A 17629-nucleotide genomic window follows, 5' to 3' on the forward strand; every position below is an offset into this window, starting at 1 on the left:
TATTCCAATGACAACCCTAGCTTTAGTCAGTTTGGTCAGCTCCCGAGCCACCCGGTCAAGATGAGCACATCCTACCAAACTAGAAAAGGATTGGTTGAGGAGCCTCAACTTTTCATTCACTGTTTAGATACAGCAATAGTGCACGTTGTACATGCACATGGGAACAGGGGATGTTTTATTATAACTAATAGAGAGGACTGGCCATGAAAAAACAACAACAAAATAAAAAATAAAGTCGATATGAACATGAATAATTGTCTTACGGGTGTCATGTAAGATGACACTAAGGGAGTATTCACGTCAGCCCCCATGCTTGCATTACAACTTCCTGTTTCCTCATTGTGCAGCTTTAACATATAGAAAAGAAAAGATGCATAAAAGAAAAACAAAAAACACATAAAAAGAAGAAAAAGACAACATTGGAACATGTAGGGCACAAACATAGTAGTATCACTAGAATACAACCAAGGCAACAGATGGGGTTGAGATAAGTTGAGATGAGGAGAGGAGTTGTGGCACAGAGTAGCCAGTAACTGATAACGTTAGTGTGGCACCAGACATGATGAGGCCATTTACCAACACGGAGAGAAGCAAGGCAATGGAGAAACAAACAGAACAGGAAAGAACACAGGACAGAACATTCTACGATGTTGCAATAGAATATCAGAGGATGGAAGATTGTGATGCAACATTGTGATGCCATAAAGGTTCCTTTGGTTGAGAAGGCGGCTGCAGAATGCAACAGTCTTTGATGATTTTAATGATAGAAGTGGGGTTACGGGAACCTTGAACTAAACATTCTGTACTGTTATAATGGTTGTGATGGACATACTCGTTGTTTTTTCGAATATTTGGTGATCAGTAGAAGTTGGCATTTGGAATACCTAACTGGTAATATTACTTATAAATGCCTAAGTACAATGTTGTCGCCTAAGTACAATGTTGTCGCCTAAGTACCATTATTTAGCTAGAAGCACATTCACATTGAATAGCTTTGTCCAGTGGCACCCAAAATGAAATAAAAAAACTAACAAATAGCAGCAGCAATGGGAATTGCTTTAGGGTCTAGACTTCAAGTCTGGTATGAAGAACAGAGGGTAAAGCTATTTACTGTAGAATCTATAGGGTAGTGGTGTGCTAAACGAGTGTGATTCATACATATATACTGTACAAAATCACAAGACAAAAGACTTTTTAAAAAAAACACAATTCCAACATGGAGAAATTTGGACAGTTACTTTATTTACAATATACAGTACCAGTCAAGAGGTTGGACACACTTTCCCATTCAATTGAATAGGGAAGTGTGTCGAAAACGTTTGACTGGTACTGTATATTACTGTATAACTACTGTAAATAAAATAAAACAAAACAAATAAACAACCTTGCTAGGCATTTCTCAGCATCATCTACTGATAGGCCACGTCACAAAGGCTTATGCAGCAGCAGAATGTTCAGATAAGGTTCCAGAAGTATCGTATAGAAATGAATGTTTGTCATGTCGAACCAGGAAGCATGTAAGCTCTACGTAATGCCATCTTATCAGTAATGTTGAGAGAAGGTGTCTCCTTACTGAAGCCCCTGGTGTTAGAGGCCAGGATGTGGAGATTAAAGGGGGGTGGAACAGGGGAGCCTGGTGAAGGAAGACATCGGAGGACAGGCTCACAGGCTCTAGAAAGGGCACAATGTCTTAGTGAGTCAAGGCAGGTGTCGAAACTAAAGAGGGTTCGGGTCTGTACTGTGTTTCTGTTTTGTAGTGCAGTTAAGTATCCCTAAAAGCTGCACAATATCAACATCATGACATAACTTGAAAGTGACTTATAATATCAACAGACATAAAAGCCTCACTTCAGAAGACACTAGAAAGGTGTTTTGCGCATCAATTGAAACAGAATTCAAATTCTTTGGGTAAACCAATGGATCTGTCAATCCTCTCTTACCGCTTACTGTCCATCTACCGCTAGGTGTGAGTATGTTACCGTGATCTGATGATGGATCTGCCGCAGGTGAAAGAACCCTTCCTGTAGCCCACAGTCTTACATCTTTTATATTGAACCAGCAAGGCGCGGTGGCGCACTTCAAGAGCAGTGGCACCATCCCCCAAAATCTAGCTGTGTGCTCCATTAGGGTTAACTCAAGCCCCTCAGATCCACTCGTCTCCTTCTTCATCAGACAACCATGGCTTGCCCAGTGAAATGCCACTCTAGTTGTGAATCTAATGTGGAAAAGAGGCGATCAGTACTGACATATCAGCCTCTTGGTCCCATCATTTAATACGAATGAAAAGGAAACCTTTTTTTATGAAGATGGAGAGGACATAATGAAAACAGAGAAGGCCATTATTCTTTTGAGAGAAACTCCTTTTGCTCTACGCACCATGATATAAACAGTAGAAATCTCAGCAGGTTTTGGCGTTAGTGCACTCTCTAAGAACTACATATGTATTATTTAAACACAGTACCAAAAACACATTAGTCTCTGGGACCATGGACATTATATCGTCTATCCAGGCCTTATTTGAGACGTAATATAATTTTAAAATATTTTAGGGAATTTGAGGGTAGGAAGATCTTATATTTACAGTTGTTTGTTAAATTATTAAAATGGCTTTTCCCAGTTTTTTTCCCCCAGTTTCCGGGGGCAGCTTCCGTGAAAATCTTGCAGCAGCTTCTATAAGGAGGTTCATCCGGACACGTCTTCAGGGGTCCTCGACTGTTTTTAGCAGTTCCATTAACGCCCCGACCGCTCCGAAATACCCCTGCAGAAAACACACCATGAATCTGTCAACAAAGAGTCTGCAACAAAGTGTTGATTATGTTGATTATGAATTCTGATATAGCTGTTTTACATTCAGTCTCAGATTCAAATCTAAATGAAACCAAATCAAGTCTAGTACCTCATGTTCTAAGAACAAGGCCTTAAGTTGTCCCTTTGACCAGAAGTCCATGGCGTTCGCCAGCAGTTTAGTGGAAACCATATTGATCCGTAAGAAATTCCCCACAAAAACAACTCGCTCAATTTTCTGAAAAGGGGAAATGGGTCATGAGCATGAGAACATTTTCCAAAACACTACAGGTGCAACTCCAAAAATTTGAATATCGTGCAAAAGTCCATTCATTTCAGTAATTCAACTTAAAGGGTTAAACTTAAATATTATATAGACTCATTGCGTTGTACATATGCATGATTATACTTTTCAGAGGGCTGACATTTCTGTATTTAAAATCATTTTCTTATTGATTTCATGTAATATTAAAAATGTATGAGATATTTAATTTGGGGTTTTCATAAGCTGTAAGCCATCAAATTTATAACAAATAAAGGCTTTAAATATCTCGCTTTGCATGTAATGAGTCTATATAATATCTAAGTTTAACCCTTTAAGTTGAATTACTGAAATAAATGAACTTTTGCACGATATAAAAATGTTTTGAGTTGCACCTGTATATATAATACATCACACATTCTACACTACCGTACTCAACCACAATGATTATGTATGTTTGCTTTCTACCAAAAAGAACCGCAATAAGAGATAAACACAATACAAAATATGTGCACAGTAGACATACTGTCCCCCACGAATGATATAGTGCCCCTTCTTGTGTGAATTGTCGAAAAAATCACAGGGCCGTGGAATGTTCACACGGGAGTCAATGTAGGCCTAGGTCAAATATAGGTCACATTTTTAAAGTAATGTGAACTGCCAAACCAAAAAATCGGATCTGTGTAAAAAAATCTGAATTGAGCATCAAGACCTGCAGTGTGAACGTAGCCTTAAGGCCATTGCACACGGCCCCGATTTTGTCGCACCGCCGAATTCGATTCCATTGTTTTGAATGAGACAATGCACACGGCGTGCGATGCGATATTGTCGCACGACAACATTCGATTCTCCATTCACACCAATTGAAATAATTCAAAGAATTGAGAATCGAATGTTGTCGTGTGACAAAATCGCACGCCGTGTGCATTGGCCTTAAGAGAGCAAGACGCATCTTTTACCCAAGTTGTTAAAATTGGCCCAGTGGAGTTGAAGCATGTGACACACAAACTAACAGAGACTGGTCCATAGTCCCTTCCCCTGATTTCATTGAGGGGGACAACAAAAGTCAAAGTAAAGACTTCTCAAATGTGACAGCAGCTGGTGAAACCGGGAACAAGTCGCCAACCGATGGACCGTCCTGACTTTTATTCTGAAAAATGTAAATACATTTCAGCATTGTGCGGTGTTCCAATGCAGTGGATTCGGTGAGTAATCCCCACTACTCTTACACTAACTAGGTAGTAGTGGGGATTACTCACCGAATCCATTGCATTTGCAATGTTTTGGCTTGACTAGCAAGTTGCTGATTTTCAACAACGCTGAGATTTTTCAGAATAAAAGTCGGAACATTTTCATTGGTTGGTGACTTGTTCCCGGTTTCACCAGCTGCTGTCACATATTATTGACAATCTGTACTCAAACAACCTGGCTAGAAGAATAATACTGACTGTGACCACAAGGTGTCATCAGCTACCCTGTAGTCACAGGTGTACAAGGACAGAACATAGGGGTCAGTTAAGACTGGTAGGGCGATGTGTGTTCATCCTTTCAGAACATTCATCTATTAACTAGCCAGATAGTGGCGCTGTTGCTCTATGTGCTTTGATAGCCCTGTACAATGCTGCTTGATTACCATGCCACAAGGCAACACCGTAAAGAAGCTGAAAGCACACAGAAAGCCATTCCACTTCAATAGACCTCAGATAAAGAAACGTTTTAACACAAGACACAGCACTGGGCCAGAGATGGGGAACCCAGGGGGTTTAGGCCAGAGATGGGGAAACGGGGCGTTTAGGTGTAGATGAAGTTAATCCCTTAAGGAGACCATGAGCTTCCTCCAACACAGAAGAACATGACCGAGAAGGCGGTTGTGGCTCAGGAGCTAGAGCCGGTGTCCAACGATCGCAAGATCTGCGTTTCTGCGGTTTGATCTGCGGCTGGCCACGTGTCGAAGTGTCCTTGGGCGAGACACTGAACCCCCAAATTGCTCCCAATGAGCGGGGCAGACTCCTTGCATGGTAGCTTGTCGCCATTGCTGTGTGAACGGGTGAACGAGAGGGCCATTGTAAAGCGCTTTGGAATAAGGTGCTATATAAGTGCAGTCCGTTTACCGAGGGATGAGCTACTGTTCGTCGCCATCTTAAGCGTGTTTGGAGGCAGCCGAGTTACGAAACAAATAAAAATCAGTGGTAACTTGGTTCATTGGCGGGCACCAGGGTGGACTAAACAAATGCCCTCAACACATATCCTAGTGGGCGTGTCTATATAACACATATCCTAGTGGGTGTGTCTAGCCAACAGTGTCAACAGTGTTTGTGGATGGTTACCTCGTTGACCGCACACATGCGGGCTATGGAGCCGATGTTATTGGTGATGGTGACTAACAAGGCTCTGGCTAGGTCCTCTTTGCTGATGGTGTCACGTTTCTCCTTACTCATCATGTGGCCAAAGCTGTGTATCAAAGCATAAGATGCGACTCTTATTCAAACTTGGATACGAGTCGTGAGCTTAGAATTATAAGGTTCTATCTTCGTTTAGGGCAGTTCAGAGACATTGAGCTTCAAAGTTTTTACATTCCATTATGTTTTGTGAAATGGAACCTTTGTATTGTATTAATTACTAACTCAGAAATGTCAACATTTTAAAAATAACACCACACAGGCATTAATAAACACCTAATGGATCAGATTATGTAAAAAACTAAATTTTGACAAAAATGGAGATAGAACCTTATAATTCTAACATCACGGAATGTTAGAAGAAGTTAGAAAAAATAAGGGTAATTGAACATCACAATATATAGCAGTGTTTAAGACCACTGGCAGGGGTGAACTGTTACTTAACCATCTTGCACCTTGTTCCACTACTACCACTACAGCATTAGCACTGGGATATGCCTTTAGATAATCAGGGTGGGATCCTGGCTCAGCATCCTAACTCGAGATCCGAATGCTTAAGAGTTACACGCATCAATCTCGAGATAAGATTCCCACCCTAAACGCTACAAAACTAGTAGAAAGTCTATCACTTCGTTGAGGGCTGGAAATACTACAAAATAACCAGTGAAAAAGCAATGGTCACTATTTCATTGGTTACTGCGCCCCCAAGATTAGGTAGCGAATAACGAGATCTGTGTTTTACCTGGAAGCCACAGCGGAACCCTGGAGGCCGAAGCGCTCGTAGTCCCCCCCGTAGATGTCCTTCACCAGCTTGTCCACGTTGGTGCTGTCCCCCTTGCTGGCCATTTCCAGAGCTTCTTCAAATGTCTCGCAGCCAGTCAATAGGCAGCATAGGCCCAGGAACGTACCACCACCGAGACTACGAAGGTGAAGGTGTCATAAAACACAAAAAACAAAGCTCTAGTGGTAAGGAAGGTCCTCAAGCTATAGAAGAGACCCTACAGCAAATAGCTCTGGACTATGAAGGCTGCGGAGGGGGGGGTTTGACCCAGGGGTCATAGTTCTATACTATCACCATGATCAGGGTAGGCTGATCTCAAACGTGCTAACTACAAATGCTTTTACAGATATGTCCTTGACTTAACCATAGGTTATGTTTCCCTTTGATAAAAAGATTCTCAACTGCCATAAATACCAGTGGGAGCTCTGTATTCAAGGACATTCAAGGTTGAACTGACATAAATACGGACTATCAGAACGACTGACGAACAAGGCGCACATGAAACATTGTACGTAACGCTGACGTAGGCCTTGCTTGCCCTGTCCTGTTCCAAAACACCCAAGCAATCCACAATGAGTCATTATTCAGATGAAACTCTCTGAATCTCTGACGCATGGCAGTAGCAGAATACTGCTTTTCTCTGTCATACACAGTAGGATCAATCTTATTTGCTTTGGAGTTTTGGAGTACAGGACAAATACTTCCTGTACAATCACTTCCTCCAGGGGAAAAAACCTATGGGATTAAACTGAATGAGACATCGACCTGGTCAATCCAGTAAATCCAGTTCCTGATAACAGCATAGCTTGTGACTGACGTGAGCGTGGGCAGAATGCCAACGAACGCTGATATTGGTGTAAAAAAATTAAATGTATTTCTATTGGGACTGGTGAACTGTGCTGCCGCAATGAAAAGTTAAGTGTCACAAAAAATGTTTGGGGGTTATTATTATAATCGAATGGAATAGTGTATCCTACCACTGGCTATTCCATACGTTTGCTGTACTGTACATGTCTGCATGGTGAAAGTAAACAATTCATATGAAATGACCAATTTGGGGAGGGGGGGGGAAAAAGAATCTCCCCCCATTTGGGTTCCCCTGATGTGATGTAACCTACCTGGTGCCTGTGACCCGTTTGTAGTTGTCTTGGGAGTAGACAGCCAGGATGCTGACTCCCGAGCCGATGTTGACCAGCAGCATGGGGAAGGGGTTGTCCAGGCTGCACGGACTCTTCACACAGTTCTGCGTGTCTGACGGGTTCTCGAAGAAGTAGCACTCCGGGTGGCCGTTGAAGCCCACCGAGTCGACGTAGAGAAGGCCGTGAATCAGACAGTCCAGCTCGTCGAGCTTCAACAACTCCAAATCAGCCATCTGTATGGGGGGTGGAGGGGGAAGAGGAGAGGGGGGGGGGGGGGTTGAGGGAGAGAGATCAATGGCTTGAAATAACCAATTCTTAGTCAAATCTGAGTATGACCAGACAGGAACAGAACAGCATGTGAATGCTATTGAAGCACAGAGCTCACAAAACACAAGAGAACATTCACGTACTGGGAGGATGAGTCTCACAAAACATAATGGAATGTAAAAACTTTGACGGTCAACATCTCTAAACTACCCTAAATGGAGATAGAACCTTATAATTCTAAGCTCACGAGTTGTCTTGTTCTTTCCACTCACTCACCGTCATGAAGTCGTTCTCAAACTTATAGGCGCCTCCTCCGGTGGCGCAGAGCGTGGTGTGCAGGCTGGAGAAGTTCTTGTCCCGGCCCATCTGGATGAAGCGGTGCATGGCCTGGGTGGGGAAGCGGATGAAGTGGAGGTTGCCCGTGCGCCCGCACATGGTCAGGTTCTTCAGCTCCAGGTGGACGTCGCGGACGCCCGTCTTGCCGTACGCCGTGTTGGAGGTCAGGTAGCGGCGGATGCACTTGAGGTTCTCCACCTCTTCCTGCTCCTCCTCCGCCGTGATGTCCTTGGGCTCGAAGTAGACCAGTTTCACTAGGGTACCGCCGATGTCCATGCCGAACCAGGGGAAAGCTGCAAAGATAGAGAGATCAAAGGCAGTTAGCATCGAGTCATTGAGCAGTTATGGGGGTAAGATATATCAAACTTGGGACAAGCAACGAGTGTTGTTTGGTGCTACAAGTAATGAATGTGAAAATAAAAAGTGTCAAGAAAATGTAATACATGATATAACAAGGGCATGAAATAGGCTACCAAACACTTTCACAATCACCTGGCCATCAACTACAGTTTAGTTGATGGCCAGCTGATTGTGAAAGTGTTTGGTAGCCTATTTCAAACAAATTGGTTTCATAACTGCCTGAATTTAGCCTACATGCTGCAAGAAACAGGCAAAGTGCAACAGCACAAACTCCAGTTCTATCAGAGAATACTGTAAAGGAAAGTATACTGGAAAGGTCAGCTGTTGTCATGTACACTTGTTCTATAGATGAATCACTATTTCCCTCTTCCTCATAAATGCCATCAAATGGAATGGGTGGGTCCATCACCATCAGCGATGGGATATGATGGGACCAATATTGTTTTGGCTTGATTAGCTCTTCCTTTTGTCCCCTTATCGTCAAACAAGTTGATCTCTTAAAGAAAGAATTAGCTTTACTCAGACTGTGACATTAAAATGGAAAAATAAACAGAGAAATATGTTATATATATGTGATATTTCAGCCGCTGGCACCATCTTTAAAGTAGGTTCAAATGTATCTATGTGCAGGCATAGGAAACAAAACATGTATCTGGTTACAGCAACAGCTGAGAGCGTGAGTTTAGTTGCTATGGAAACATACACTTACATATGTGTTCTCTCCTTTGCCCTGGGTGTTAAAATATGTACATGACTGTCTTAACTAGGCCATGAAAGTCTTAACTAGGCCAGAGGCTAGATCTCAGATCTCAGGGAGATTGTCTTGGTGAAGATGCACGCTGAACACCATGGCTCAAAAAGTATGGCTGCACCCTTCAATCTTTTTGTTGGATTATTATTCTTATTATCATTATTGATAATGATATATGAATAACAATAATAACAATCATAATAACAACAACAACCACAACCATTGATATATATTTTGTTTACAAGAAAGACCTGGGGGGTATTCCATCAACATTGCTTAAGGAAAATCCAGGTTTATTTTTGCTCTTGAGACTTAATAAGACTACAAAACAAAATAAGCCTAGATTTTATCTTTAGCAATGTTGCTGGAATACCAAGACAGGCACGTCAGATGTGGTCAGAAGATTACTTGCTTTTCTATTTGTTTAGTTAGTTTTACTTACTCATGTCTAATGTCTCCGGCACTGCCCTGACACTGCAAGGCAAGTGTCTGCAAATATTTCATTAAAGGTTTTTTAGTCAAGGAACTGCCTTACAAAAGCCGAAGTCCAGTGCCAGATTATGACTCCCAGGAGTGTTACTGAACTGACTGAAGCATGTCTGCTGATGACATAACATGAGTGCTCTATTCCAATTCCAAAGCATTGTAAAAAGATATCATCACCTGATAGGGACTGAAGGAAACACAAGGAAGTGAACCCGCACTTCCACAGGGTATATACAGGAATCTTGAGGTTAATTTCAATACCTTTCTAAGACTTTTTAAAGACCATGTCAATATTTTTCCAGACCTCACCGCCACTTCGAGCTGTAACCGTTTACATCAGTGACACCTTTAACTTAACCATTTTAGTTTGCAATAGACTAGACCACTATCATACAACAGAATTTCCAGTTCATCTTTGTTTTTTAATAAAACTAATAAATTCACAAACTTTTACTAAAGGTTTTTAGGACTCAAACTCTTTGGACAGAGTCTATTTCAGAAAAATACCTACAAAATTCAAGACCTCATAAAATCGTGATAAGACTTTTTAATACTTATTAAGGGTCTTGATTATTACTGAACAACCGGTATATTATTACTAGTTGCACCACTAGTGTATCTTGCGTGCGCACCGTTTTATAAAACCGAAGGTTGATGTGCGTAAATGTTCTTGCTTCTCTAGGTACGCAAGCTTTTTACGCCAGTTCTACGCAAAGCTTTATCAATGAGGCCCTCGGTGAGAGGGCAATTCAACTCTCCCAAGTTGCCAACTTAGGTCACATGACAATCACACCACCAGAGTGACCCCATGTGCTGTTTCAGCCGGAGTGACAGTGTGACAGGCAGCAGGCACATGTAGGTTAAAGGTCCATCCATCTGTCCCCATCTGCCACAGCTCTCTGTAGCCACTGGGGGGCTGGAGTGAAGTCAGGGCAGTGAGGGGCAATTCAGTAGGACCTTATGAGATAAGTTTCTACTTGGATTTTCAGTTTATGCAAGCAACATTAAAAGTTGGGATCTTTTCTGAATTCTGTAGTGACCCTGCCTCTCTATTGTAGATATAGAAATAGAAATAGGCCTGAGTGATGAACTCCAATGACCCCAGCATCTATTCTGGCCTATCACTGGTGATGGTTGTTTACCAAGGGTCGTTAAGCAAGAAAGTTTAAGGCTTGGACATACCAAAGTCGAACGTGCCATATCTCTTGCGTAACATTCCTAGAGTTCATACAGGTATTAGTCAAATTCAAGGACTTTTAAGAGGTTTTTCAAGCACTGTAATTTTTCCAAGGACCTTAAATGTATAGGAATTTATCTCCGACTATCGAGTTTTCAAGGGTGATAACGTTTGACTTTGATGGTATTCTTGTACTTAAACGTCTGAGTGTCAAATTCAAGTACTTTATGCACCTTATATCAGATCAATGCATTTTAAATAACTCTAAAATTAAATTATGGTTAAGAGAAGACAAAACATGGTTTCAAATGCTTAAAAATCGGACGTGTGCTTTATGCCTCTGAGATTATTGCATTAGTTCCAATGTTCCTAACAATCATGCATGTTTTAAGATTTTCAAATGGGCTATGCAGTTTCACCCAGGTCTGGTTGAGAGTAGGTTATGTGCTGTCTTGATCTATAGCCTCAAGATTTGTTAAGCAATCTACGTGATTTAGTTTAGGCTAAATCACAGAATGATAACACAAGCTGTTAAGCTTAGGGTTGGTATACAATTATTTCAGGAAACTAACTTGACATAAGTATGGAACTATGAACTGATCCAGGGATGTACAATCATTAACTAGGCCTACACTATGGCTCCACTGGAAACATTAGTTAACTCTTACTGAACTGACTACTGCATGGAGGTCCAAGAGGATCAAAACAAATGGATAACGGTGGAATGGTAGAAGGTTTCACTTGTCTGACATCTAGCCTAATAGGCGGGCGTACCTAGAATGCAACGGGGGACACGGTGGCGACCACTCACGCATAGCTGACGACACACTCTCTCCTAAAGTTAACACAATTAGAGATGGAGCAGAGGAATGCCGACAGGATTAGCTAAATGGGCCACTGAATGAACCTCCGTTCTGTACTAGGAACTCAGAACAGAACAGTGACAGTATGTTATGTTGTCACTGGCTGAAGGTGTTAAACATGTTATGATGCCTATGAGTCATGGGCTACATCTGGCACCTATACATCATACGTCCTTGAAAATAAATATATTGAAATATATTGAAATATATTGAAATGTGTGTGTGTGAGTACATATATTCATGTACATTTATATATATATATATAAATACACACATATATATATATGTGTATATATATATATATATATAAACCCCTCAAAAAAAGCTCGGAAACGTTATTTTGGTTGATTATTCCTCCCCTTTAATAATACCAATTGGTATTGTATTTTATATCGTTGGAAAGCCTGATTAGTCACCTGTACAACAAGGTAGCCTACAACGTGTAAGGATCATGCATTCGTGGAATGAGTAACACAGCTAAACGTGTGGGTAGCGGCCCAAAAGAATTTGCCAAAATCCCCTGCAATATTCTTCTGCTAGTATTCACTCTCGTTTTAAGCTTCAAGTGCTGGCAGGTGTATGTCAGTCACAGGTGTATATATCATTTGATAACATAAGTCTATATAAATAGACCTTCCACTGCCAAACACCAACACACTTACCTGGCTTCTTTACATCAATCAGCTTCATGGTGATGCTCAGCTCAGGTGCATGCAACAATATCTTAGTGTCCGAAAAGATGCAGACATGCAAAGTAAAGCTCAGTGTTTGTAATCTTTTTAACTTTTGTCAGTTGATATTAGCCTACCACAGCAAAGAAAACCCAACTTCCTTGCATTGTGTCTTTTACTCAAAGTTTTATTTCATGCATGCAGGCCAGAAGGGACATAATATTCTGCTATAATTTAAGGGGGGCGGTTCCCCAGCCCTTCAGCCCCGCCTTACGGAGACAGAGGGCGATCGCTGATTGGCTGGAGCACGCCAAGCCTTTTTATCAGGAGCGATTTCGACACACCTTCTGACACGGAACCCACCAATCACAGGGCACCCTTTGCAACCTGAAAGGTTTTATAAACAAAAGGTGTCAGAAGTCACTACTTTTTCAGTTTTAATGATTTTTTCATAACAATATCATAAAAATGAGGAGGAAATTGTTTACTACTAGAGTAAGGGGTTGTTGACACTAAACAGCAAGGTAACTAACTAGCCACCAAAGCTGATTCAGTACACCATTCAAACTATTATGTCCCACATTATGATTGTGCAATATGATCAGGAGATGACCTATCTCCTAAAATACCTATTCCTGGTATTCCTGCCTGACTGTTACAGCAGATTGCATTGCCATATGCATTTCCCTAACCCTTCAGCATACATGTAATGTATAAGCATTGAATACAATGTGTCATATCATAGCTGGTAAAATGTCATAAAATTGTGATTGCCTGCAAGGGCCAGTAGCTAGATCGTGAGCTTCTATGATAAGGTTCTATCTTCGTTTAGGGTAGTTCAGAGATATTGAGCGTCAACGTTTTTACATTCCATTATGTTCTGTGAGATGGAACCTTTGTATTTTATGAATTACTAACTCAAAAATGTCAACATTTTTAAAAAATAACACCACACAGGCATTAATAAACACCTGGATCAGATTATGTAAAAAACTACATTTTGACAAAAATGGAGATAGAACCGTAGTAGCTTAGATGACACTTACGTGGTCTGTTTTTCTTCACCGAGTCCACTCTCCTTCGTAACCTGGATCGTTTCGCAGGGGACCCGTTATACTGGGCATCATTATAGTGCAGATGGTGGGCATTATTCTCTATACTATTGCTGCTACCACTTGAACTGTAATTCAATGCATTACACACCCCGTTGCTGGCCTGAGTGTGAAATCCCACCTGAGGTCCATTGGCATATCCCGATCCTTTTTTGTCAATCATAGATTTGGCTTTATCCATTGCTGCACCGAATATACGTGGAGAATTATGAATTATCTAACAAGCGCGAGCGAACTACAGTCTCTCCGTTTGCTGCACGCAAAAGCGAAGCGCGAGCGCAAAGCGCTACTAGCAAACACGCTCGTGCGATAAAATAATGCAAACCAACCAAGTACCCTAAAGGTAGCTCCAAAATATCCCGGAGTACACTTCAAAAGGAGATTTCTTTGCCCCCCTTTAAGCGATTAGCTGAAGGTGTGAATCACCTAGACACTAAATGCACGAAAAACGCGATTTGGCCGAGGTCACTCTCGGTCATTTTGCAACTTGGCAGTCCCCAGATCCAGAGTCGATCAGCCGGTTTGTAAAGCAAGCCTGTCTCTCTACGTCACACAACTATGGCACCCGAACCCGTTTGCCCTCTTCAGGCAGGGGGATATTGCACTAGAGAAAATAAAACACAGCCTATTCATATACTTTCAGCAGCAACACATCGACATGCATGCAGGGAGAGTTTAATTAAGCCTAACCATTGGGACAAGGTTGCAAAAACATGCGTTTTATATCAGGGAAGCAACCTTGTGCAACCTACCTACCTATGTGCGTTCGTTAGTCGTCATATTTTCCATGCATGCATGCTCAGATGATCACGCGAACTGTCAGAATTGTTCAGTCTTGATTGATGAGAACAACCAATAAAAGAATAACCAAAGAGACGGTAAACAAAACCGTGATTTGTTTTTCTCTTGCTGTGAATGAAACTCGCAGCTGTCAAGGTTCATCAGCAACCATGCCTCACCATGCATCACACCTATTTAGTCACAGGTACACTGCAAAAAGTCAGCTCTCAAAAACAAGAAAAAAAGCAATAAAAATAGGGGAAATATTACTTAGAATAAGCAAAATTATCTGCCAACAGAACAGGAAATTTTCACTTGCCAAGATTGTCTTAAAACAAGTAAGAGATATCTTAAAACTGGTGCAGTCAGACAGAAAACAAGCTTATATTGCCTTGATTTAAGATATTTAATCTTACTTAGATTTACTTTTTGCATTGTAGTAGTAGTCACACCTATCTAGACTGTAATATAATACCTAGACTATAATGTAAGGCAGGCATAATATAGGCATGGTATACATGCATGACTCATATTTATATTTAAGGTTCCACTAGAAAATATCCTGTTCTGTGAACAAATGTTCATTCTGTGAATAACAATAATGTTATGTCATGTTCTCAAGTGTTCATGGTTTCATGGACATGAGTCATGACAATGAGTTCCAGTGTTCTTCAGTTCCCAGTCACCGGATCTAAATCCAACAGAACACCTTTGGGATATTAAAGAACAGGAGATTCACAGCTTGAAGGTGCACCTGAATCTCAAAGGGAATGTTTCCAACATCTTGTGAAATCAATGCCACAAAGAATGTAGGCTGTTTTGATAGCTAAGGGAGGCCCTACCCAGTATTAGTATAGTGTTCCTAATAAAGTGTTTGGTGAGTGTAATGTAAGCTATGGCTGTCAGCACAATTTTTGGCCTCACAGGAATCATGTTGGAATCATCTCTATGAGTTTCTGATAAATATATTTATTGATACACTTTTTTGAAAAACTGCTATCTTCATGACTTGTTTGTCAACAAATAAGATCCCTTATGCTATGCATATCTCTCTAATGTGATAATCTAGACATTCATCTCACAGACATGACGTTGAGACACAATGACGTCTGATCAACTGACAACATGACACTTCTTTAAAGGCTTAAAACAAATCATGTTAGGTTTGTCATGTTGGATGTTGACTACTAATATAGGATGTCAGTTTGTATAACATTTCTGGTAGCGGGAAAAAAACAATCCCCCAAACCATTAAAATATGTCCAACTTGAGAGGTTGATGAGTCTTTACCTCTTTCCACTTCAGTCGTTACACAACTTCTCCAAGAAGTTAATATAATTGCAACTTAGAACTCAACTAAAAGACATTTCCCCTAATATCTGTCACCATTCATGGAAATTCATTCTGCATAATGACCAAAAAAATATATTTTTTGTTTTGGGGTCACAGTTGGTAGTCAGTCAAAATGCGAAGATGAGACAATGAGTGTTCACTGAGGTAGATACACTTTATTAAGGAATGTTTGCCTATAGTGTTTGTCATTGTTGCTTGTTACCAGGGCAACTCAGAGCCATCCCAGTTATAGGCTTTCCCAGTCTTGTCGATATTAAGGTTATCTATGATGCTCATGAGACAGCGGACAGAGTGCTCTGTGCTGAAGAGCCTGTCCGCGGGCACGTTCCTGTGATAAGGTCTTGACAGGTCCGTGTTGACGGTGCCAGGGTGCATGGACACACACACCACTTTGGGCCTGCTCCTGGCCAGCTCGATCGAAAGGTTCCGTGTCGCCATGTTGAGCGCTGCTTTAGACATCCTGTAGCTGTACCAACCCCCCAGAGCTGCAGACAGACGAAAAAATGTTGAAATTTTTGAGTTAGTAATTCATAAAATACAAAGGTTCCATCTCACAGAACATAATGGAATGTAAAAACTTTGACGCTCAATATCTCTGAACTGCCCTAAACGGAGATAGAACCTTATCATTCTGAGCTCACAAATTCTTACAATGATAATGGAAATCAAGGCACTGTTGGTCAGACACTGAAATTTAGCAATTGGTTATATCACACATGACTTGAGCAGCATATGAGTCCTTTGGACTGTTCACCCACTTCCATGAGCTTTGGTTAGAAAGATACGCCTATAGATGGTGTTGTTGATGTGTACATGTGTAACCACAAGACACAGACAGACAAAGACGACAATTATTTCTAGTCAATACATTCCTAGAAGGCATCAGACATGGATTTGATTCATACATTTCAAAGTAATACAGATTGCAACGTATCAACATTAAACATGCCTGATGCACATTCTGATTAATTGTTATTGTTTTTGATTGATGGAATGCCTGGCAGGTATAACGATATATAGCCTACCATTATCACCGATGGATCCTACTTTGGCAGTAATGTTTACAATGATCCCACTGTGTTGTTTAGCTTTCTCTGGTGGCTGTTGGCCAAACACACCACTACCCTTCTGCAGCAGCGGGGCAAAGTACTTTGCCATCACCAATGGGCCCACAGCGTTGGTCGTCAAAGTTGAGAGAATTCCCTTAAAAAATAAAAGTATTAATGCATGCATACAGTATAGAGACAATCATTATTTTTTTCTAGTCAATTATATTGAGTCAGGTCGTGAGCTTAGAATGATAAGGTTCTATCTCCGTTTAGGGCAGTTCAGAGATATTGAGTGTCAAAGTTTTTACATTCCATTATGTTTTGTGAGTTGAAACTTTTGTATTTTATGAATTACTAACTCAAAAAATGTCAACATTTTAAAAACAACACCACACAGGCATCAATAAACACCTAATGGATCAGATTATGTAAAAAAAAACTCAATTTTGACAAAAATGGAGATAGAACCGTATAATTCTAACCAAGTGACCACTACTTACATGTGCGGACACTTCCTTCAGGCTGGTCTCGCCCTTCCCAGAGGGATGGAGCATCGCGGAGGAGTTGATGATCAGATCCACTTTGCCGAAATCTCGTTTAACCCTTTCGGAGGCGACTTTGATGTCATCTTCCATGTTCACGTCCAGTTTCAGCACATGCACTCTGCCCGGATGCTGGGCGACCAGGCTCAGGAGTTCTCCTGCATTGTCCGGGTTTCTGCATGTTGCGATCACGGCTTCCGGGGCTTTGTGCGATAAGAGATGTCTGCAGAACTCAAGTCCGAGACCTCTGCTCGCACCCTGGACGAGAGCTACGGCAGCCATGTATGCATTAATGGTATGGACACACGTGACGTGATATGACGTGACACGAGCCACGACGCCCTCTGCGCGGAGTGGAGAAGGGTACTTACGCAACCACGGTGTGTTTGGTAAGAAGACCACCATGCATGTAGTACCATGTCTGTCCAAATGCATGAATGAACATAAAACAACAGCATATCATAATGTAATATTGTACAGCTTTGACACCTCACATTCACAGTAGCCTATTCCTTGC

General features: G+C 41.3%; 2 protein-coding genes across 4 annotated transcripts; both read right to left on the reverse strand.

Moving 5' to 3' along the window:
- Positions 1 to 1305: 1305 nt before the first annotated feature.
- LOC308174149 (pantothenate kinase 1-like) lies at positions 1306 to 13897 on the reverse strand. 3 transcript variants are annotated; one of them, XM_080549218.1, is made up of 8 exons: positions 13323 to 13413; positions 12268 to 12663; positions 7909 to 8261; positions 7345 to 7598; positions 6188 to 6364; positions 5374 to 5497; positions 2897 to 3022; positions 1306 to 2758 (listed from the first exon to the last, which is right to left on the reverse strand). In XM_080549218.1, exons 2-8 carry the CDS (start codon positions 12293 to 12295, stop codon positions 2699 to 2701), a joined length of 1122 nt encoding a protein of 373 aa, XP_080405344.1. In that variant the 5' UTR covers positions 12296 to 12663; positions 13323 to 13413; the 3' UTR covers positions 1306 to 2698. The 3 variants fall into 3 exon arrangements, with proteins under 3 accessions (XP_080405344.1, XP_080405342.1, XP_080405343.1); XM_080549216.1 differs by lacking the exon at positions 12268 to 12663 and having other exon boundaries at positions 13323 to 13897; XM_080549217.1 differs by lacking the exons at positions 2897 to 3022; positions 12268 to 12663 and having other exon boundaries at positions 13323 to 13897.
- Positions 13898 to 15719: 1822 nt separating this feature from the next.
- On the reverse strand, positions 15720 to 17394 carry LOC308173765 (C-signal; the record flags this gene model as incomplete). Its single annotated transcript, XM_080548816.1, has 3 exons — positions 15720 to 16006; positions 16547 to 16724; positions 17071 to 17394. The coding sequence occupies 3 exons, from the start codon at positions 17392 to 17394 to the stop codon at positions 15720 to 15722; spliced, it is 789 nt and encodes a 262-aa protein (XP_080404942.1).
- Positions 17395 to 17629: the final 235 nt, after the last annotated feature.

Source organism: Nansenia antarctica, assembly GCF_963989245.1.
Source record: "Nansenia antarctica genome assembly, chromosome: 19".
Taxonomy (NCBI): Eukaryota; Metazoa; Chordata; class Actinopteri; order Argentiniformes; family Microstomatidae; genus Nansenia; species Nansenia antarctica.